The sequence below is a fragment of the Lineus longissimus genome, chromosome 1 (genome assembly GCF_910592395.1).
Source record: "Lineus longissimus chromosome 1, tnLinLong1.2, whole genome shotgun sequence".
Taxonomy (NCBI): Eukaryota; Metazoa; Nemertea; class Pilidiophora; order Heteronemertea; family Lineidae; genus Lineus; species Lineus longissimus.
In genome coordinates this window covers 3,103,372-3,126,167 of record NC_088308.1, presented here as the reverse complement: position 1 = coordinate 3,126,167, position 22,796 = coordinate 3,103,372, and the positions used below count along the sequence as shown (strand labels likewise).

The following is a 22,796-nucleotide window of genomic DNA, read 5'->3' as shown; positions in this document are numbered from 1 at the left end:
TATTTCTCAACTTAAATACAGTGCCAGTACTTTATTTCTTGCTCAAATCTGCCACCAATCCTTGCGCATGGACCACTGTTTTATTCATTGTATGTTCTCGAGACTTGCTTATGTGTCGTTTTTGTGGTCTCTCTAACTCCAGTGCTGCGCCCCAACATGGTCATGAAATCACAACCCACAACAGAAGACCCCTGTAAGATGTGTAATGTTTTCCTGTCGACTGCCATTGTTGCATGTGTCCAAAATCCGTTCTTGATTCTTATTTGACAATATATCTGCAGCATTTTTCTGGCGGGGAAATCTCTGTTCCTAAACATCCAAATGACTTTGGTCCTGCTATCTCATGAAAAAAAAACAGTTCAATTTCCCAAAGAGTTCGAGATTATTGGATGTCTGTGCTAACACTCTGACTCCTTTTACAAAAGTCAATTCATACCTACCACATGCTGAGCTAATTTCTCTCTTTTAAGCCAAATCGATCATCATAAAAGTATTCAGTTAAAGACAAATCTTAGACCAGAAAAATGCAAGATATTTATTTGAAAGGCATCCATGTCATATGATGTCTCGTGGTGGAGTATGGGACTGACTGGCAATGGCTAATTTATAAAATCAACCTTGAAAAAAAGGCTTGAAAGTTAGATTTGCAAAGATAATAGAAAACGTGATAAAAAAGGAAAAGTTTTCTACCATTGCCCAAGTTGTTGCTTGTCAGTCCCATCATGTTTTGTGGTGGAGGAATATATATGGAATGCTCTGTTGTCACTGTTGTGCTGGGATAGATTCAACTACGACAAGAGACACAAATGGTGAAGTTCTTGCCTGCTGTACGGTTGTTTACAAACGGTTATGGGAAAACTTTAATTCCCAGCATCGAATCAATCGACGAACATGAAGAAAGATAAGATCGTTGGACATTTGTCATGTGAATGTCTCTAGACCTTGTGTTTCATGGTTGGTGAATCCATCCTGGTGGAATGGAATAGAGATGAACTTGCCTTTACTACTTGTTTAGGCAGATCTGTGACATTAATATGTCTAAAGTTGCCTTTTATTTCCTGTAATGTTTAATCTTGTCCCTATATATTTCCATTAACCTACCATAGAGTATGAAATGGTCCCTGCATGCAAGTATATCCTTTGCATCCCGATTTTCCACTGATTTTCATTAGAAGCAAAATAGTTTCATCATCTTTACACTATATGTGCATCTCACGTGAATGCCTTCTGGGATTCTGACCTTGACCTTTTGAACTGTCCATGCTAATATCATCTAGAGATGCACATGAACTGAAGAAGTTTTTTTATGCTCTGTCATGCAGTGTCTTGGGGGATGGGACATTCAGAAACACTAGTTAAAATGGGGCTGAGAGTGTAAAGATAAAGAGGCCCGAAGAAAGTTTGAGCAAATGGTTGAATTTCCCTTTGGTGTGGTCAGCTGGCCCAGGTCAAAGTGTCAGGTCCACGATTTTTTTCAGTTTATTTCAATATCGGATGTTATCAAATCCGCCCTGCAATGCCAATTCCATCATCAAACCTCAATCCAGTGCATGTCCGATTCTTTAGGTTTCATTTAATTTTGACCATGGTGAAACAAATGACAGTTTGTTTGTTTGATAAGTGTAATCTTTTGATAAACTGTTAGAGTCAGAATACCTGACAAAGTCTGATCAGTTGTTTCATCCTACATAGTAGAGCCGAAGGAGTGGATGCCCCCATGGGTGATGCATAAAACCAAGCAACAGTAGCATGTGCCCATTCAAAGCTTATCAAGAAAATTTAGGGGTAAACTCGCAGTAAACTTATCCATGATTATTTCTCTCACTATCAGCTGCCTTAGTGTGATAAACTCTACTGAAACTTCGCAAAGGTCACCTAGCTGAAATTGTGCATCACCCAAATGTCACTCCTTCATTAGTGGTAGCGTATGATTTGAAGTGACATTGTTAGATACTTGTTTGAGTACAGTCCTGGTCACAATTTCAGCTGGACATGATCAATTCATTGTAGCTTGCATTTTTGTTTTGCATAATGTGTCTAAAATACTTTACAGCCTCCACCGAGACAGAGAACCCAAGTCCTGTCAAAAAGTCGTTCCAAGGTCTGTTACAATGATAAATGGGTGTTCCTTAAATATCTATGGGCTATCCTTGTGCTTACTCTACGGCGTGATGGTTGGACAATACAGTACTGCTCATGGCCCAGTACAATAAATCGAAAATACAGCATACCTTGCCCAATACAATAAATACTAGTAGGATGTACAAAATGCACCTGTCCAATATAACAAAGAGGCAATACAGCATACCTGGCCCAATACAATAAATGGGAAATATAGAATGCACCTGTCCAATACAATGAATAGGAAATACTGCATACCTGGCCTAATACAATGAATGGGGAAATTCCCCGGGATACAGAATGCACCTGGCCTAATACAGTAATTGGCAAATACAGCATACCTGGCCCAATACCATGAATAGGAAATACAGAATACGTTCGGCCTAATACAATAGATGGGAAATACAGCATGTTCACCTAGCCCAATACCATAATTGGCAAAAACAACACCCATACCTCAGAGGAGAGTACCAATGGTGTCACAATATCAAAGTCTTTGTAGTCAAGACAAAGTAGATGCAACTTGCATGATAATTGGGGCTAATACCCTTGGAATGTACTTGCTCCATGCACACCCTTTGTTATACCTCTCCTTTCCTAACCATCACGCCTAGTTTAAAAAGAAATGCTTAAATGTCCATACCTTCTCCCTCACATCTCTTCAGGTGAAATGTAAGCTTTTATCAACCTGAACATTTCAATTGCTTAATGTATTTTGTGTCTTCTGTGTATTTACATTTGTGAAATCAAATTTAAAGACGATTGTGTGCTTTTACAACAAAGAGGTTGAAGCTAAAGCAGTTTGTGATGTGTAATCATATACTCCTTTGAGGACTTTGATCACCACCAAGATTGGCAGAAGCTGGGACCAAATATCTACCTTTTGTATCCGCACTGCATGAATCAAGGTCCTGGAACGAGTATTCCCTTGTAAGAGACATCACACCAACCAAACCAGGGAGGATTTCCTTAAAGAAAAACTGCATAACTGAATGACTTCGAGCGATTGTGGAGATGGAGAAGAAAGTCTGATGGAGAATGGTCAATGATCAAAAAACTAGACTAGAATGATAGAAATGAAGTAAGACTCGTAAAGAACATCAGTATTTGAGAATAGAGGAAAAAGGAGATTTGACATGAAGCACCTGGACGAAGTATGAATAATCAAACGACACATTTTCCCTTCGTATTGGTTTATTTTCTTTCTGTTTCTGTTTTAAGTATTTAAAGGCGGTACATGTATGTATCCATTACGGTTTGTCCTTGTTCAGTGTATATACCCTCCCGGTGTTGTTTTTATGTATGTCATTTTACCCTCCATTCTAATGGCGTTTGTTGTCACATGCCCATACCATAAAGGGAGAATATACCAAAGCCTATTAAGGGACTAACAGTTCCAGAGAAAGAGGTTGTGGATATGAGTCTTCTTTCTTAAGGGCTACGCAAACTAGCAGTTGAAATTACTGTGACTCCACACATCCTTCCACAGCAGGCCTTTGCATTATTCCTAAGCACCATTCCTGAAACACACTCATTAATATTAATTTGTTAGTTTATTCTAGAAACAATTCCAAGACCTGCAATTTCTTTCTCCCCCAAAGCCATTTGGTTGAGTAATTTTGTCTTTATAATCTATAGACATTAATCGTCTGTATGATTCAACCTCCCCTCCTACCTTTACTTATTGCAAAATTTGAAGAAAATTGGTGGTGAATCACCTTATTGTTGTAAAGATTCCTTATTTGCTGTAGCAATGATGTTTTCAATAATCTACAATTCAAAATGCATTCAGCCATGCTTTCCTGTCGGTCCCAAATGTATCATCAATTGCAAGCACCATATAAGGAATCGTAAGCTTGTTGTATGTCCATTGTCATCACGTTTGTTGTATCGGTGATATGTGTGTGTAATGTCATCTTTATAAGGTCTTGTAATGCACAAATGCAATTCATTTGTTTATTAAGTCAGTTATCTCTTCTTCACTGAAACCCATTGCCATCACAAGAATCTCAGTCGTGACTTGGCCAATCCTTTGATCAGAGGTCATCAGGATGTCACAGTGTCTGTGTTAACGTAGTGATAGTAATTATCCTTGTACAAGCATGGGTATGAATCCTTGGTATTATCGATGTAATACAAGAAAGTGGAGACAACCATTGGCAACTTGGTGTAACTTACTCTGGCCCACATTGCGTCTGCCCATGGTCTTCCTATAACGAGCACAATTTGGTGTTGTTTATTGCTGTTCTATCTATTGTTGTTTTATTCATATGTGTGTAAGATGTTACTCTATGAGTAGTAGTCTTTAGTGTAGGTACAATTGGTCAGGCCAGTGAAATCTGAAGATTTTCCTGTTGTACATGATAATTCGTTTAAACAAACTAGTTGACATCTACATTTTAGGATATTCTTTTGACATGCATGGGATTTACCAGTAGTCTAAGTGAGTCCGAGTAGTGAACTTGACTTGAGCAGATTTAGATTTATAGAGTATTGCATCCCTTGTAGGTTCATGCATTGAAAAGTAGTTTCAGATGCTTGCAGAATCATTCTCAAATAGGCTATCTTAACTTTGTAACTGTGGTGTGGTTGTGGATTCCCTTATTGAAAGTCTAGTCATATATCAGTAGCCAGTTTATCATAGGTGAGTTTAACTCTATTCCAAGATGTTAAAGGTTTCCCATCTCATTTGCAGTCAACATGCCAGCGTCCCAGTTGATAGCCAAGTTAAAAGCAGCCCAGGATAATGGTAACCTCTCCCCCACAGAATCACCGACCAAACCACCCCACCATCGATTGGTATCTTCGAGGTTAGTATCCATGTTAAGGTTACATTAGGTTCATTGGCTGAGGCCATTCTGGAGGCTACTCAACGTGCCATACCAGAAACGTCCCTCCTCCTTATTCACTAGGTAGGCTACTACTATGATCAAAATGCAATTTACCACAAAACAAGTGTTGAGGTGTGCAGATAACCTTGGTGTGTGAGGATGTGTTTGAGGTGAAATGAAATCTTATTTCTGACCAGCACATCATCAAACCACACTTACGCATTTGTATCATGGGTGTGACTGGTTAAGTTGACCACGGTGGTGCCCAGCTAGTATTGGGTTAGATTGCAACCCAAAGGGGATCCCAGGCATACAGCTTTTTGCACTCCTGCTTCATTCTGCACCATGTTATTTGGAAGAACGCTACCGGTAGCAAAATGGGCATATTCTTATAGTAAACCCAGTTTGATCACGCCAGTGGGTAGAGAATTTTCACAATATTCGTAAGATGAAGAGTTTTGTTGCAAAACAATATCGAAATCTGGCATGTATGCCAAATCTGGCAGTTTTGCTTTGACCATACCAATGAATTGCACTTATGAATATCCATTTGGCCAAAAACTTCAAAGGACTGAACCTGACTGCAATCATCTACAAATTCATTAATTCGTTTTACAGTGCATTCTTCTCAAAAATACTGAAATGGGTGTTTATTGTTTTGCAATGAAACTCAAGTCTTCTCAGCTTGGTCACCCCCTACAAACATTTCATTATGTTCCATTTCATGATTCATCATCGTCACCATCAACATCATTGTCACCATCGTCATTATCATTACCACCACCATCATCATTATCTTTTTCATTATCATCATCTTCATCATCACTCCTTGCTTTTATTACATCCATGTTTATTGCTTTCTTACTAGCCCGACTAGTAATAGTGGTCCAGCAATCATGACCATAAGGTGATTAGTCCACATCTCTGTTGTTGTAGAGCATGTCCCGTTCGGTTGTACTATCATTAACGTCTGCCTTTCTTGTGTCTATTTACTAGAATATACTATCTTAAAAGACTTTATCAGATAGTTTGGTAGTCCCTATATAGACTTGATATCTTCCTATAAATCTTTTCAGTACAGGACTTGACTCTTTCCTTCAAGGCCCGACGACAGCTCTCGTGGTGCAAAAAAATTGGGATTTCAAAAGCAACTAAAATGGTATTACACTACAGCAGAACACTGTATCACAAGACTTATTCTTCCATTCTTCAAATACACATTCTGATATTGTATCGTCATCTGCGTTCAAAACACTTTTCATGACAACCAATTCATGAAACGTATCAGTGTATTATATAAAACTTTAACATCAAGAGCATTTGATTTGGCTGTTCCATAGGAGGGAGGGAGGGTTCCAAATGGCTGCTTTGCCAAAATTGTTGTGTTCTTTTATATATAGTCTAGTAAATAAGACCTAATATAAGAAAGGCAAATGTCTTACCAGCATGATCACACTCTGGACATACTAACACAGTTTTATCTATTATTTCATAATTATGTTTAAAAGTTATTAAATAACAGCTGCAAAACCATTATTTTAGAGTCTCTTTTTTAATTTGTTGATGGCCGTATTCATATAATAAGAGCTAGTTAAGTTCTATATAAAAGTATATTACTGAAAGACTAACAAAACTTACAGAATTATCTCAAGTTTCCTTCATTATCTATAGTTATATTCATCAACACTATTTACCACTTACTAACTTTGAAAACGTCCAATTCATGAGTTGGACCGTCCTTTGAAATAGATGATTCTGTACTGATTCAGAAATATAAGCATTGACCAATGAATGCCATGATTTCTGCATCACATCTGAAAATACCAGGTACAGAACAAAAAAATGCAACAACACCGAATGCCTTTGTCTGTAGAGCCTTATTTTAAGTTTTTTGCTAAGCTATAAAAAAGTCAATATTTCAAGTCAGATTAAGATGTAGTTAGGTTACAAAAGGAGTGTGTTCATGTATGGTTATAGTCACTGTGTGCGAGTTGTGTGTTCTCTCCCTCTCCTCCCTGGTTCTATCAAGGCTTGTGAACTATGTGGTCGAGACTCGGGAGATAGTTCTTGTTTTAACCATCCACATTTTTAATTGAAGCTACTATAAGTGGTAATTTCTCACCTCAATTTCAGAGCAGGTTAATCATTTTTGATAGTACATACATATACACTCACTAGTACATGTTGCGCCTTAAGTAACACATGTAAATGTTGTAGGCAACATACGTGAATGTTGTAACGATTATGGCAATTATGTACTATTATGATACAGCTATGATAAAGAAGACAAGTCTCTTTTTCAAATCCTCTTACACACTCTGAAGACATAGTCAATTTGGGTCTTAAAATTGTCATCCCCTAAGCAATACTGGAATGAAAAGAATTCAATATTTTCATTTGTTGATGTTGATGAAAAATACAATGGTGCGATTGATTGCACTCCACTTCACAGTTTCACTCTCAGTGAAGATCCTTCACCTCAGATTGATTTTCAATCGATTTGAAGCCAAATTTCTGTTGTGCTCAATTTGACCCAATTCTCTGATTTTGCAGTGGAATCGGTTGTGCGTTGACCACTTCCTTAAGATTCTTGAACAAAAGCTTCAGTGAATCTTTTGATCACTCTACGCGGGAAGAGCGGGAACCGCTAAACAAACGGAGGGAAAAGTAATTAGATGTTCTCTTGTACTGGGTGTTTACAAATACTTGTGGTAGTTTTAAAATTGAAGAATTATTTAAAGATTTCTCTTGTTTATAAGGTGCTCACTTTTCAAAGATAGATGCAGCTGAATTTACGCTGAATGTCAGCAAATATTTGTCTGACAAAGTGCTTTGAGTTTGGACCTTTCCATGGAGTAGTGCTATATTAGAAATCGAACTTTCAGCTGTTTTAGTGCTTGCACTCTTTTGGTTCTGTTAATTGCTGATAGACGCCGAAGAGTAATTCCTTAAAGAACTTTTCAACTTTAAAACTAAGGTTATTAAATGACACCCGGTATAATTGGTTTAGTGACACATAGTTTCACTCGCTGCTGACGTACACTCTCAGATGTTGGTTGTTTCATGCCTTCCTTGTATGTATGGCCCCAACTATATGTCTGCTTTTGCTTCTTTACCCAAAGTGTATGTGCCATAACCTGAGCTCGTGTTCAGATGCGACCCCTTTCTCCCTCTCAATGCAAACAGTTGAAAAGTAAATTGAAAAAGTTCTCTTCAGATTGCACTCCAAAAAGGTCTTCAGCGTTGTGAATACATACTATTGTTTAACATGAAGTATCCCATGCATTTTTAGGTAGCTTTTGCAACAAATTTCTACTAATCATTCACTTCATCCTGCTCAAACCAAGAGTTGTAATAAGTAATAACTTAAGATTTGATATATGAGCAAGCAAAGCTATTAGACTGGCCAGATTAAGGTGTCCGAATAAGCCAATTTAAAACTGAAATAATTGAGTCTGTATGTAAATGTCCTACGTGTCATGAGTGTTTTGATGGAAATATCGTGTCAAATTTACCAAGCTTCTGTGATGAAATAATCCGTTGTGTTTTGTTACTTGTACCAAATATGGTAAGGTTTGTGTGTGAAAAGTGCAGCCTTTGTGTGTGAGTTCTGTTATGTAGATGTTGATGAGTCTCAAATGCCTTGTGACGTGTGCTGTTGTGGAATTTGATATGATCACTCGGTTTGGATCACAGTCGTATTGCGTTAACAACCTTTCAGTTCTGTTACAATGAGCGCTTGTAACCACCTGGACCAGTAATTCAGTCTGATGCATTGTGATGTACGCTCTATGCCTACCTACAATCTCATTTCAACAGGATGCCATGCACTACGATGCAGGAGGCAATGCATAGTGTTATGTCACTGCCGCGAAAGATGCAGTCGAAACAGGCAAACAGTGCATGGCATCGCAACATCTATAACCAAATTATATCAAAGATTTCAATGGACTGAAGTTATGATGAATTGTGCGTTTCACTATATTCACTCATCACAGGTGTCTCACTGTGGTGTATCGTATGTACTTATTTAGTCTCACAGTACATCCTTATCTCAACAACCTGAATAATCAACCAAGACCTACTATATATGATAATATGACATGAAATGATTGTTAGTGGCTGTCATCCTTTACATCTATCCTTTAGGATCCTGCTATGTGCTATCAAGATGTAGCTCTCATCATGTAGGCAATTGGCATGAAGTCTATAGTTGTCAGTGATTCTGCTATAAAATATTTCTTTTAAATATTGTTGATAGTATTTGAAGTACATGTAAATGCTATTTCTCCGTCTAATTCAATCAGATGTAGATTAATGTAATTCTTTAAGTTATCTGTAATAACGGATCTTACTATTAGCTATGTATTCTTGAGATTTCACGTAACTTAGTGTGTTATTTTCCAATATATATTACAGAGATATAGTCAATTAGTGACTTACTTAATCTTAATTAGAAATCAAATGCTAATTAGCTGTTAAGATGTGTCTGAACCCACCACGTTTCATCTTTTACAGTCCTAGGATACTCCGACAGGAGCCTTTCCCAAAGGCAGACGATATCATGAAGGAAATGTCTCAGTCACGAGATTCATTGAAGTATGCCTTTCATGACTGTGTTTGCCTGTCTGTAGTACTAGAGAGTTGTTTACCCCTATATCCTTGTAAATAGTTCCTGAAGACTTTAAAAAGAGTTTTGGGCTGCATGTTATTTTGTCACTAGGAACGAATTACTGATGAGGTTTAGGTGAACTGTGACTGTGTATCTGTGATATCTTGTCCAATTTCGTGATTCAGATGACAACATTGGGTGGAGAAATTTGTAAATTGGTCCACCCTTTAGGTAGGAGATCCAGAGAACGCTAAAGGAACATCTTGATTTCGGACCCTTGATGACTTGTTTGAGAACTTTGGATGTTGTATATTGCAAAAATGCTCAATAGCTGAAAACAGGTGTCAGTGGGATGGGAAGTCTGAAGTGTTTGTGTGGATTCGATCGTGTGACCCAGAGCACCAAGGCTGTGCCAAATCATGCTCTTGTCTGTTGAGCTTCATAACTAATCTTAGCAGAGTGTAGCTTCAGTGTAGCTTGAGAAATACCAATTGCATCACTTTGGGAAGTTTGGCATGCAAGTATTGTAGATTCGTCCTTTGAACATGTGCATGAACTTAAGGAAGTGCAAGTTAAAATTGTGCCTTCTTTCTTCAGATATCCCATGGAATATAATAGGTACCTGTTAATATGTTACCTTTATTATACTTATATGGTTTTGCCACCACAGAACTCTATTTAGGGGCATGAGGAAAGTACATTTTTTCAAAGGAATAAAAAGATGGAGAATATTATAAAAGCTATTTGCAAAATGTCTAGGACAGTACAACTATAGTACTGTACAAGGATTAAGTTTGTAATAGTCAATGCAAAACCACTGGGTCGCTCTTAGAACTTTGGTTAAGTTTGCAATAGTCAATGCAAAACCTGTGAGTGACTCTAAGAACTTGCATTTGGTTCGTGTCAGAGCATAACCAACTGGTTACAGAGTTCTTAATCTGATCTTTTTTTGTAGCCCTAAGAGTAAGATGCCCTTAAGTGAGTGCTATCCCCTGCTCAACGATTATTTCAAGGAGATGTCCCAGTCACATGAATCCTTATTGTCCATGTTGAAGGAAACAAACTGGTTAAGAAGATATAGAATCTAAGCTTGTAACTGCACCAACTGCATGCGAGGCCCACTGCAAGTTTTGAGAAAGCTTCACAGAAAGTTTTAAAGATGTCACATTTTGTACCTATGCCTTCACACATTGGGTTTGAATGACATCGTTTTTGACACAGTTTATCATCATTTGCATGAAAAACTTTGATTAGATTTCTTCTATGCAGTATTGAAGGTACTTTCATTTCAGTTGGTAGACAGACCCAGTATCCTCTTTGGGAAGATACGTTGGCAAAAGTCTTTTTGTTCAGAGGTTTAATAAGGTCTATACTGAAAAGTGTTCAAATGTAAACATTTTCTTACAGCCCCGCACTTGACCGTAGTCACTCTTCTGAACAAGGACTTAATGTGCTAAACCTCTTGAAAGTGGCAGGCTCAAATTTCTGTTTAACTGGAGTGTAAGATATTTTGACTGGTTCTCCATACATCCTTGCTCAGTGGTTTAGTTAGTAGAACCACTTTATTGCAAACCACGGGAGGTTGAGGATTAATTCAAAGCTCAAACTGTCTGTCATCATCCTTGGTTAAGACACTTCACCGGATATGCTTATAGAACTCATTCTTCAGGGTTTCGTGTGATCACTCGGAATGTGGTGTCAGGGTCACATTTCCTACCTTCAGTGTCTAGTCATCCCAGCTCGTTCCAACCCAAGTGCAATTTGTCCCGTTAAAATCTTGGATCTCACTGAGAGCCTATTGATTATCCTCCTGCACATCCTCCACTGGCTTGGGTGTTGCGGTGAAGTAATAATAAAATCTCTTAGTTAGGAAAAATGAGAAACAGGTCCCATAACATTATCCTTTGAAGCCATTTCCTTCTCTTATTGCTGTAGAATAATTGGTAGTGGATCTTACATCCAACATCAATATGTTGTTGTGTTCCAGCATGCATTCTTTCACTTACAGTGCTGTTATCATGACAGAATGATCTTCAGATAGAAGTATGGAGAAGTTGGGAAAAAGTCCAGTCTGAACCTGCTTATCAGAGTTGTGGGTTCCAACTCACTTTCGCAAAGCACTTGAGTCTTCCTGTCTTAAATAAAATATCTTGGATACCAGATATCATGTGTTCCAGGGAAAATGGTTTGGTCAGATTTTCAGCTTGTTCCAATGGTCACAGAGTGCGGGGTATTTCTGCGTTTATAAGGAATGTTTTGTCCCTTTAGTTTCAGCGTAACGCAAAGCTGCAGCATACCATGCCTGAAGGAGTAAGTCTGAGAGACTGATAATTAGATTTATAGAGAACTATTATAGATGTTTGATATTTGGGTTGTCATGAATCCATAAATTCAAAAAAGGAGGTTATTGGTTGGGGTCCACGTGGTTTCTCAAGATGACAATGGGGCATCATGGAATTCAGCAAGGCTATGTGGTACCTCTTGCGTTTGTAGGGGGAAGAGACCTAGTTGTTGTATGATAATCTTCTGCAGAACTGTTAGAATGAGTGGAGAAATGTTCTATTCATATCTTCACCAGCTATGACTTGTATTTCTTACCAGTAGCCACAGAATGTGTAGATCACTTTCTTTTTCTGATACAAAGTTGATATGGTTTGTAATGTCTATTCTTACTATAATACATTAGCCGTACAGAACTGACTTATATCTCCTAGGCTCTATCAAGCAAAAGGCATCAAGCTTGTTATTTCTAATGAAGATTTTGCTCTACGTCTTTATCCTGCTTAAGAAAGTGTATTACTATCATCTTGGTAGACAAGTTGTGTAGACCAGTTAGTTCAAAATGATATGAATATTAAGATTTTCAGGTTCGCAGAATGTTTATTCTATAGATGGCCCTTCTAGCAGCTTTAACTACTGTTTCAATAAATTCCTAAGTATTTTAGCGAAAAAGTTCCCCAAAGCCAGCGTACTGTTCAACAGTCTCTTTCACCGCCTTGATTCTGTCTGTGTGTGTGTGTGTGTTGTACATGTACATCAAGTCTATAGACTGTGAACCAGCGAATTCCGCAGGCATTTAAAAAAAATCATATTTGATGAGTAATATTGATTGGACGCCATTCAAATTAAAGATGAACTTAGAGTAATCACTACAAGTTTAATTCTGCGCATGTATTGCCTGTATTTTTCAGAAATACGTGTTTTTCCAGCTGAAGTTTTTTGCCTGAACACTGCTTAATGCATATTTCGAAAGTGTATTTACGCTACACTTTGATAACACGAAATTTGGCTTGTCTACAGTTCTCTTCCACTGAAATATTGTTATATTCTAACCACGTACGTCATATCTTTCAGGCCAAACAGTCCCACCCATGGTGCGTTGCCGCCAATAGAAAAAGGGAACAAGGAGAGCCTGGGACCTCACACTGGCATTAATCCGACCGCCCCACCCCCTGGAGACCAAAGGAGATTCGATTCCACTGGAATGTTTCACTGGTGCCCTGAGAGAAAATTCGAAGAAATCCTTATAGTAAGATGAACTTTTGTGACTCCTCTTTGCAAGAAATATCAGCACCCGATAAATAGTCACTGCTATTTAAAGCCTCAGCCCTTTGATCTCTTAATTGGGAAGCCATGAGGATTTTCGAGGTTGAAAATGTTGGATTAACTTGGACATTTCTAAAAAAAATCAGAAAAAAGTTAGAGAAACCATCTGAAGTCAGAAAAGCCTACTAACAGTGTATGTGATCGACCCTCCTTTTCCACACAGTTGCCCTTCCTATTGCTCCTAAAGACCATTGATATTTATTGATTGTGAGAGCCAATGTCGTCACAAAATCCAGTTGCTGATCAGGGTTTATAAGGCTATGACATTTGTTCTGTTGATGGGTTTCATCTTGTAAATCCAAGGTGTCAGCATTGACAAGTCACGAATCAATCAAATTTCACATTCCTGTTCATCCAATCAGATTTAACTCCTATGACCTTTGACCTCTTTCAGGACCGTGATCAAGCCGCATTGACTATCCTCAGCAACCATGTGGTTGTGTGTTTGTTTGCCGATCCTCATTCGCCCCTCATAGGGTTACGAAATCTCGTCATGCCACTTCGAGCTAGTAATTTCCACTTTCATGAGTTGAAACATGTTGTCATCGTTGGTAACGGTGAATACATTCGACGAGAGTGGAAGACGTTACAAAACTTTCCAAAGATCTCAATTTTAACGGTAAGTACATGTGTATAGTTCACAGAAGGTTTTATTTGCACAGGTTAGACAGGGCATCTATTTGGTTTGAAGATTTTGTCATTCAGTTAAACTAATCTGGTGACTTTATTCTTTTTCTGAATAATTGAAGAAATTAAAGAAATGTATCCATTGTATTACAGGGTTCTCCTTTGAATCGAGCCAATCTTCGAGCGGTGAACATCAACCTCTGTGATATGTGTGTGATATTATCGGCCAGAAAAACTGCATCAGAAGATCCCACCCTAGTCGACAAGGAGGCCATTTTGTGTTCTCTCAACATCAAAGCGATGACGTTCGACGATAGTATCGGTCTGCTGCAGGCGGCAAGTCAACCTCAGAGTCTGGGTTTCCTGCCTCCAGGCCTGTCGCCGCTGGGGTCACCAGTCAAAAATGCAAATACGAGGCGGGGATCAACATTTGGGGCCAATATCCCCATGATAACGGAATTAGGTAAGGGCTGGTGAATGATCGTTGCCTGATTTGTGGGCAAACTTGGCGTCTCCTTCATCTGTGTTGGCTATTTTACATTCCTCTACGTTTGGGTGCCTATTGGGTTCATTGGCTTAGTCACTAGATGATCGACCGGGGTGAGGAGTACATCAAAAGCTAGGCCTACTGTACACTCGTTCTCCCTCCTTTGCTTGCCCTGGCATAGACACCAGGTACAAGAAATCTTGCTTTTATGTCTCATCAAAACCCCATTACTTTGATGATGGACTAAATGCACCCCTTACTAGAAACTGATAAATCGCTCTTCTTCTTGCAGCCAATGATAGTAATGTACAATTCTTGGATCAGGATGATGATGATGACCCTGATACTGAACTCTATATGACTCAACCTTTTGCCTGTGGTACAGCATTTGCTGTCAGTGTACTGGATTCACTTATGAGTACAGTAAGTTTTGTTTCATTCCTAGTCATTTAATCAATTGTCAAATATCAAAGACTCAAGCTGTGCATACCGATGTTTCACTCCTAGCTTCATGTGAAGTCTGTTTGTGCTGAAAACAATGGTGTTTTTGGGAGATCGATCAGCATTACAGGGTTCTGGGGCAGTGGTTTCTCCAAATTTTCCAAATTTTAAGATCCTCCATTGTGCGGTTATTGCCATTGACAATGACTGATAACCTTTCAAAGCCAGGTCTATGGGACAAACAATGTGAAGGGCCTTATCATTTCCATAGAATCTCCTATTGCGGTCAACTTTTAAAATGACATCTTGATGCTGTCCACTTTCCACTTATTATCAAAACTATCATCATCATCGGTGTTTGATAATTTAATTGATCTTATTCAGTACTTACCTCCCTTTTATCCATCATAAGGCTCGGTTAGGCCATGGGGTAGGATGTCCTATTTGAAATTATCACTTGCTTGAAATGCCTGAAAATAGTAAAAACGCATTCTCAGAATGGTGACCTTGGGCAAATAGAAATGCAACACATTCTTTAGTTAAAGTTTATTGTGCATGACATTGTTTGATTTCTTGATTGCGAATGTCCCAAGCACTGTAATGAGGAAGTTTATTTTGCACCCTTCAGTAAATGATTGATAACACCTAAATCGAGGTTTAGCTCAGAATGATTTGATGTTTGATATCTTCACTCTATCTGCTGAGAATACAACGATGTTATGACCTAGTGATATTTGCATGATAGGTTGTAGAAAACGTTTGTCCGGTTTGCCTGTATGTCCTGACCTCTGTATGCCTGTAAGTATTATCCCAAATTACACAAAAAGATAAATCATCAAAACATGAATGCCCCGATTCAGGGGTCTCTTGCCTTAAGAACCATTATCAGTGGGCATACGAGTCTTTCTAGACCTCTTTATTTCAGCCCTAAATCTAATATGGTATTTTGCCAATAAATCGGTTTCTTTCAAAAACTTACCCTGTCTTCATCTTTCCTTCAGACGTATTTTAATGATAACGCCTTGACGTTGATAAGAACGTTAATAACGGGTGGTGCTACGCCGGAACTAGAACAAATTCTCGCCGAGGGAGCCGGGATGCGGGGAGGTTACAGTACGCCAGAAACGTTAGCCAATCGAAATCGATGCCGCGTAAAACAAATATCATTGTTCGAAGGACCACTTTCACAATATGGGGTAAGTTTATCTGTTGGTATGGCGATTTTATAATGATATGGTTTGCATTGTTTTGTGCGCTTAATTTTGCCTCCAGGTTTCCAAGGGACACGTATCCTTCAAAATGTGCACATTCCGAACATTGTCACTCCAGATTCACAAGGCTTTTACCAAAATGATCACACGAACATTTCAAAGCCATTTTTCTGAAGCACTAGCTTTATAGTTTCCTAACACCCATAGTTTTGCACAAATGAGAAACTTCTGTGACTGTTTCACAAAATAAAGAGAGGTAATGCCAACTTATTTCAATGACACTTTTCCATCAGATTCCTATGTTGTCTGGCAAAAATTGAGAAATCATTGAATGTAGGCGTACTTTTTCAAATTAGAATTGATGAGATCAGATGAAGTAACTTTTGTATCTTTTCTTGTAAAACAGATTGAGGTAAACTTATTACATCACATTCATCGTTAGATAGTTCCCACTCGTTTCTAATCTATAGTTCCGTAAATTGTCATCAGATGGAGTAAAATGTCCCAAGTCTTGGGTGGAGCCCGTCTCTCAGTATTGTATGGTTCTATCACAAGATGCAAGATGTAGTTGTTTGATGTTTTGGGTGGACTGTCATCACATTCAATGTAAAAAATGCATTGTTGTTGTTTCCTTACATTGCAAGTCTTCATGTGGCCTCTTGTTGCCAAACCTATGTATCAATGTAACTGCTTTATATATTTCATGTTTTGGTGTTACAAATGAATGACAAGTGTTTCCTAAATATTCTCAAGAGCTTCAAAAACCTTTAAAACCGGCTATAATAGGAGTGTACATGGCTTCCTTCCCCTTCTATTTCAATATCAGGCACCACTGTATCCTACTCATCATCCTTTATATGTATGCCACTTCTGTGCTACTCTCATATACATCTGCCCTTTTCTGTGCTTACTCCTTTCAGTGTACTTGCCGATCTCGGGTAGGTATACGAGGCAAACGAAAACACAAGCCTCTAGGCGTGGTGAATTGTCATGCTGTTTATTTATGCAGTTAAGTTGGTAAAAGAATGGAAAGGTATTCAGTTTAGTCAAGTGCCTAACACTTTCTGGGGTGTTGGTGACGAGACTAGTGCTCTAAATTCACTTCGGTATGGTCAGTTGGTTTCAGGGGAAGTTATAGCGTACTTCCTTCCATCTTTTATCAACTTAAGCAATATAAACTTAACTCTCATTTTAGTCAGAAATTTATCTTCGTGATATATTGATTTCTATTAAAGTGCTTTTCTTTTCAGTGGTGGTGGAGATCTTTGGTTGGATTCACAAAGTCTTAATGTGATTTTATTTCAAACGTCAGGGTGTCAAAATATTAGGTCTGGAAGTTGAGAAAGTGTGGATGGAACGTTTCTCACATATCTTGTTATCAAGCACATACAGGTCCTGCGCTTAACGAAATAGTTGTACAGATTTCTGTAAGTCGTCACTGGGCAGAGCTGATACAAGCTGTGTGTACAATGCATTACTCATGACCAGGACTGCACTCTGATTGTTTAGCAGTTGTCCACTTTCGCAATGTCTCAATGGGACATAACATTTTGACACCCTTAACGTGCAGTGCTTCTGAATTTGAAAACGCTTCATAAGCTGATGCAAGCAAACCCCAGAGCTATTTCAATGCCAGAGGAGGTTATCGAATAAAAAGAAATCGACTTCGACATTTCTAAGTGTTGTACAGATAGTTTCTTCAGTTTTCAGTGGTAGTAACTCACTAAATATTCCTATAATACATTGCGATACTAAAACAATTCAATTTCAAATCAGACATGTTCTTTCTCTCACTTAACACAACAACAAACGAACAGCTATTACATGACGGCAAAAGTGATACTGCTTTTTTCTGAGAAAGCGACAAGGAAACCAACAATATTCCAGTACTTATTAGTGCAAATCATTTCCTGCACCTGATGCAGGCTGATCTCACCCAACGACCATGCTAACCTGCGTTAACGATTTGGATTAAATATTGACGAAGTCGTTACAACCAATCTATCCAGATAAGATTTACTGAATTGATCATGGTAGCCGACAGGGGAGACGCTTATATTCACTTTTACCAAGAATAGAGCCACTTGTTGCTTTCACCCGCTCATCAGCCTAAAAACTGAAAAATTGTCTGTGACCCAAAATGCCCCAATTCCAATGATATTGTGTAAGATACTATACTTTACCTATTTTTGACAGCTTTTTGCTCGAGGGCAGACATTTCTATTTTTGAAGCTTATGATGCTGCGATGTAAGGGGTGGCAACAGCACAGCCTACTATCCTCTAAAACATTATTGACAATACATGGACATGTATACCACTAACATGTGCTATTCTTCCAGATTTTCCTAAAAATATATTTTGAGCAAAATGCTTCTAAAGAGGTTTTGACCTCCCCATTAAATTTTGAGATCTCGCTGCCATGCTCGACAATGAAAATGTCAGAAAGCATCTGGCAGTCAGCTTTGCCCCTTTTTGCCCCAGAATGTATTTTCAAAGATGATCACCAGGCAAAATAAGGGCGAGTGGAACCCCAAACCCTCCCCTGTAACTTCCCCTGATTATTGGTTTTCTATATAAATTCAAATGATTTGGATAGGTGGATTTTGAACTTAACACATATTTTTCTTCTTTGGCTTCAGGAGGGAGGGAAATATGGTGAACTATTTCAAGCAGCGCTGAAGAATTACGGCATCCTGTGTATTGGTCTGTACCGGTTTAGAGACACAAACTCATCTGTGCGGAGCCCATCATCAAAAAGATACGTGATTACGAACCCACCTGACGATTTTGCTTTATTACCAACAGATCAGGTATGGTCCCGTTTCTTTTTAATTAATTTGTCACCCATGATAATCAGTCAGGCCTTCCAACTTGCCTAGGAGAATTTTTTGTGTCAGTTGTTTTATTTTGTACTGGCCAATGCTTCTTTGCAACCAACATTGAAATGTGTGTGCCCCAGCTGTGATTGAGCCCTGCAGTGATTATTTTCGCTATGGCTTTTTGAATATTCATCAGCCCCTCCATATTTGGCACTCCTGCTTTCTCCTTAACAAAGGCTTCGTAGGTATGGAGTACATGGACTATACAAAGTTCTTGTCATCAATGCAATACCTCAAAGGTATGGAGTGCTTGGACTACTAAGTCCCAAGCATCAAGGCGATACCTCTCAGGCATGGAGTGCTTGGACTAAGTTCTAGTCATAAATGCGATAAGTGTAACAGAAAGGTAGGTGAGTTGAGTATTTTGCATCCTGACAATAACACTCCATTTCAATCGATACATACTCGCTCCCTAATGCGAAAGGAGGAGTCATGTTGTAGGCCCTGTTTGCAAGAGGATGAGTATTTTGAGTGTTAGTAAGGAGAGCCAATTTGCACAGTATTTTGAGTGTTGGTAAGAAGAGCCAATTTGCAGTGATGGGGGGTTCTGTAAGTGGTTTTTTTAACGCTTGAGATGTATTCGGGCTACTGAGAAAGTTTATATGCCTACATGGATGGATACAATCTACCTTTTTAGTTGCATTTGTGGTTTGCTCTCATTCATGGATAAGTACAACTATGTTATGCTTCCTTTGATTCCTACTAGGTAGCAGCATTATTCCCGGGCTCTTGCGCCCATCAAAATGAATTTCAACTTCCAAGGCAGTGATTACTTTATTCGAGGTCAGTTTATACGTGTGAAAACTTAGGCATGTTTTGAAGTGTATCTCTGGAACGAAACTCCAGGTCATACTTATTGCGATAAGCTTTTATACGATTGGCAGTTGTGAGCATGATGTCTAGGCTTTTGGAGACAGCATGATTCTCAGTGCATTTAAATGTGAATAGCTAATGTTATGGTCTTTGGTAATGTCACCTTACGCATGCAACACCTGTAACAGTCAACATTTGTCAACACCGCTCTATCGAAAGATGCGTGGAGTGTGTAAATGCCCCCGTGGCAGTGTTGATATGTTTGACACATGTGAGATAAAGAGAAAAGCAGTTACTTCTAACCATGACAGTAGTGTAAGTTTAGGCCGATAACAAACAAATTACCTAACTGTATATCAGGTAAGTCGAGTAATTAGTCTGAATGTAGTGGTGAACATCACTAACTGGCCATGATAGCTAGATGATGGCAGGGAAAAGTAGTGTAGTTGCTATGGGATCGTGGCATGTTTTCCAAACAGGTTTGTAGCGATTCTCTTTTGATTCATGCATTTTTCAGGGAAATAGCTGAAACAGAAAAAGCTTCATGAATGTTTTATACATATCAACACGTTGTGTGCTCATGGGTTTTATAAAATATGCTTGCCGTACCCGCATTTTGCAACTTTTTATCACTTGAAAGTAAAAAAATATGAGAGATAATTGCCTGAAGTTACCCAAGTTTAGTTCAAAAAGGGTGAATTTTTATTTAAAATCCCCATTTTTCCTACCCTAGACCTGCCCCACATCTCAGACATGCAGAAAGATTGCTGAAGGAAGGAAATTATTTTGGTTCAGGACTAGCTGATCTGATGGAGTGTGTGTTCTTAACATTGTTTCAAAGAGATGATTATTACAGTCGATGGACCCCTTGTTTGAAACCATAGATCTACGTCATTGGACACAAAACGCTTGGGTGTTAAAGATGTAGATGTACGTTGTTGGGCACACAAGGTGTTAAAATGGCATCATTCATGCATTCTCTATAACTGCATGCGAATTGATTGCATTGAACAAATCATCAACTACTAAATAATTTTAGTCTTCTTTCAGCACAGAGAAAATCATTTGCTTATGACCCTGACCTTGCCCAATACATTTGTCCTTGACCTTAACTAACCTTTAGGCCTTTATCTCTCCTCCCCAGGTTTTCTGTTTTGTATCTAGCAACCTAGACTTAACGGAGAGCCCCGAGTCGCGGAATGAGAAACGTAAGGGTTCCAGGCCATCTCACATTACGTCACTGTTCCATTAGTCGCTAACACGCCAGAACACACTTCTGTAAGATTTCATAAACGTTTAGTGGTACCACCCTATGTCCACCTTGACCTATGGAAATGTTTTGCGTAAGTTAATAGTGCACACGGTCAACAAAGTTGTAGCGACAGTCAAAGAAACAGAAAATGTGCCGTCAGGTTACTCTTTTTGACTGATCAGCGACGATGAATTTTAGTCTTAATGTCTATCACTCTGGATCCTAACAGAGTCAACCATGTTCAACTTAGTCTTTTTAGTCAACCTCATCTTGGCCAATCAGCAATGCTGTTCTGTTGCTGATTGATACTCCTGATCAAGTAGATTTGTACCCGATCATCTCCAAGATGGCAGCACAACTACATGAGACGATCGGTCATGTCTACCATGTTTTTATGACATCACATGCATGTACGTGGCGCAATGTGCACGTCACATACCGTTCATAACATATCCTCTCAGCGAATCAGTGCTTGCGTTTTTGGCATGCATGTTGTTGCCTTGACCATCCGAGAAGTGGACAAAGTCGAATAACCATATAGTAATTAACATAAAAACATGGCAGACATGATCAATCGTCTTATTTGCACTCCGTGCTGCCGTCTATTGGATGATCAGTTGCAATCTAGCTCTTGTTTGTTAGGGTCGTCCGTGTGCACACACTTATCAGAACGTTTACCGTTGGGCAAGATAACCTTCATGTTGTGGTGTGTTTCCTCCAGAAATATTGACAAGCGCAAGTGGGGCAATTTAGGGGAACATCAAAATTGATAATACATGATATAAAGCTTGTTATGAATCTTTCAATAGACCTTGGCAGGAGATGTAGCATTCTGTCACATACATCAATATGCCATCAGTCGGGTGTCTGCGCATCAGCATTTTTCTAATCTAATAATCAGACGATAGTTGACAGGCTCCTGATGATACTTTGGAACCTTAACATGCATCATCCAGTCAGTGTGCAATGCAGCCTCAACATGAAGTTGAAAGGGTTAGCATATATATCATTTCTGCAATCATTCAGAAAATGATCGGTTTGGAAGTTTTATCTTTAATGTTAATGAAACAGGAAACTGTCCCTTTCAGTTATGCGGCACTCAGTTGAGTTTGTTTTCTGTCACAGATGTGTCGCAGGTTGGAGAACTCTGCACTCGGCAATGTGTGAATGTTACCTTTGACCAGGACTGTATTGTAACAGTACTGAAACGTATCATATAAACCAATCAAACCGTTGAATCTCACTTTGATATGCTCAGTATCTCAGAGTGCAGCAAAGTTTGGCTCAATTAATTCATAACGTAGTAAGTTTGCTTGACAAAATAAAAAGGCAAATTGCTTTTTATTTTGTGTCCGATTCAACATGGAGGAAACACTTGTCCCAGTCAGTGATTTTAGTCCTTGCGTTTCGTGTTTTATAGCAAAGCATGTTCTTGGAATGATCCATTTGTGGCCGTTTGCGATTATGTCATGTTTTCAGTGAAAAGTCGTATATTTTGTATCAGTATGAGTATGCACTTGGTATGATCAGTTAGCCAAATTTTTTAAAATCGCGTTTGGTTTTCATATATTTTTCTGTAAGTATTAGTATTATTGATAATTTACAGCCGAGCACTAGAAGCTCACCAAGTTATTGGTTTATGATTAATTACATATCTTTTAGGATAACTTGCAGTACAACACAAATTTATTGTTAAAAATGTATGTGTAGCTGTGGGAGTCATGGTTTGTGCAGAATCCTGCTAATTAAGTCCGTCAGCAAGGGTGCAATTGTAAAATAGAATATCATGAAATGAACAAACGGACAATTAGTAATGTGGCAATAAAGAAAATTGGACACTGGCGATATGATCTGGTTGGGATATTCAATTGTTAGATTAATCAAATTTAATTGTAACAAATGTTTAAAATCAAAA

At 38.6% G+C, this 22,796-nt stretch overlaps 1 protein-coding gene across 33 annotated transcripts in view; it reads left to right on the top strand.

Moving 5' to 3' along the window:
* Nucleotides 1–22,796, top strand: part of LOC135485032 (calcium-activated potassium channel subunit alpha-1-like) — a 94,818-nt gene that overhangs the window by 58,922 nt on the left and 13,100 nt on the right. For 11 of the 33 annotated variants that reach the window (XM_064766880.1, XM_064766801.1, XM_064766809.1 and 8 more), the window contains 10 exons: nt 4,817–4,931; nt 5,821–5,859; nt 7,506–7,619; nt 12,919–13,093; nt 13,565–13,789; nt 13,951–14,260; nt 14,577–14,707; nt 15,727–15,921; nt 16,857–16,874; nt 18,577–18,747. In XM_064766880.1, the coding sequence (XP_064622950.1) occupies nt 4,817–4,931; nt 5,821–5,859; nt 7,506–7,619; nt 12,919–13,093; nt 13,565–13,789; nt 13,951–14,260; nt 14,577–14,707; nt 15,727–15,921; nt 16,857–16,874; nt 18,577–18,747 (1,493 nt within the window). Of the gene's footprint in view, nt 1–142; nt 194–2,053; nt 2,102–3,342; nt 3,361–4,816; nt 4,932–5,820; nt 5,860–7,505; nt 7,620–9,470; nt 9,552–12,918; nt 13,094–13,564; nt 13,790–13,950; nt 14,261–14,576; nt 14,708–15,726; nt 15,922–16,856; nt 16,875–18,576; nt 18,748–19,522; nt 19,600–20,773; nt 20,908–22,796 lie in introns of all 33 variants that reach the window. The other 22 variants (XM_064766873.1, XM_064766959.1, XM_064766817.1 and 19 more) reach the window with 15 other exon arrangements.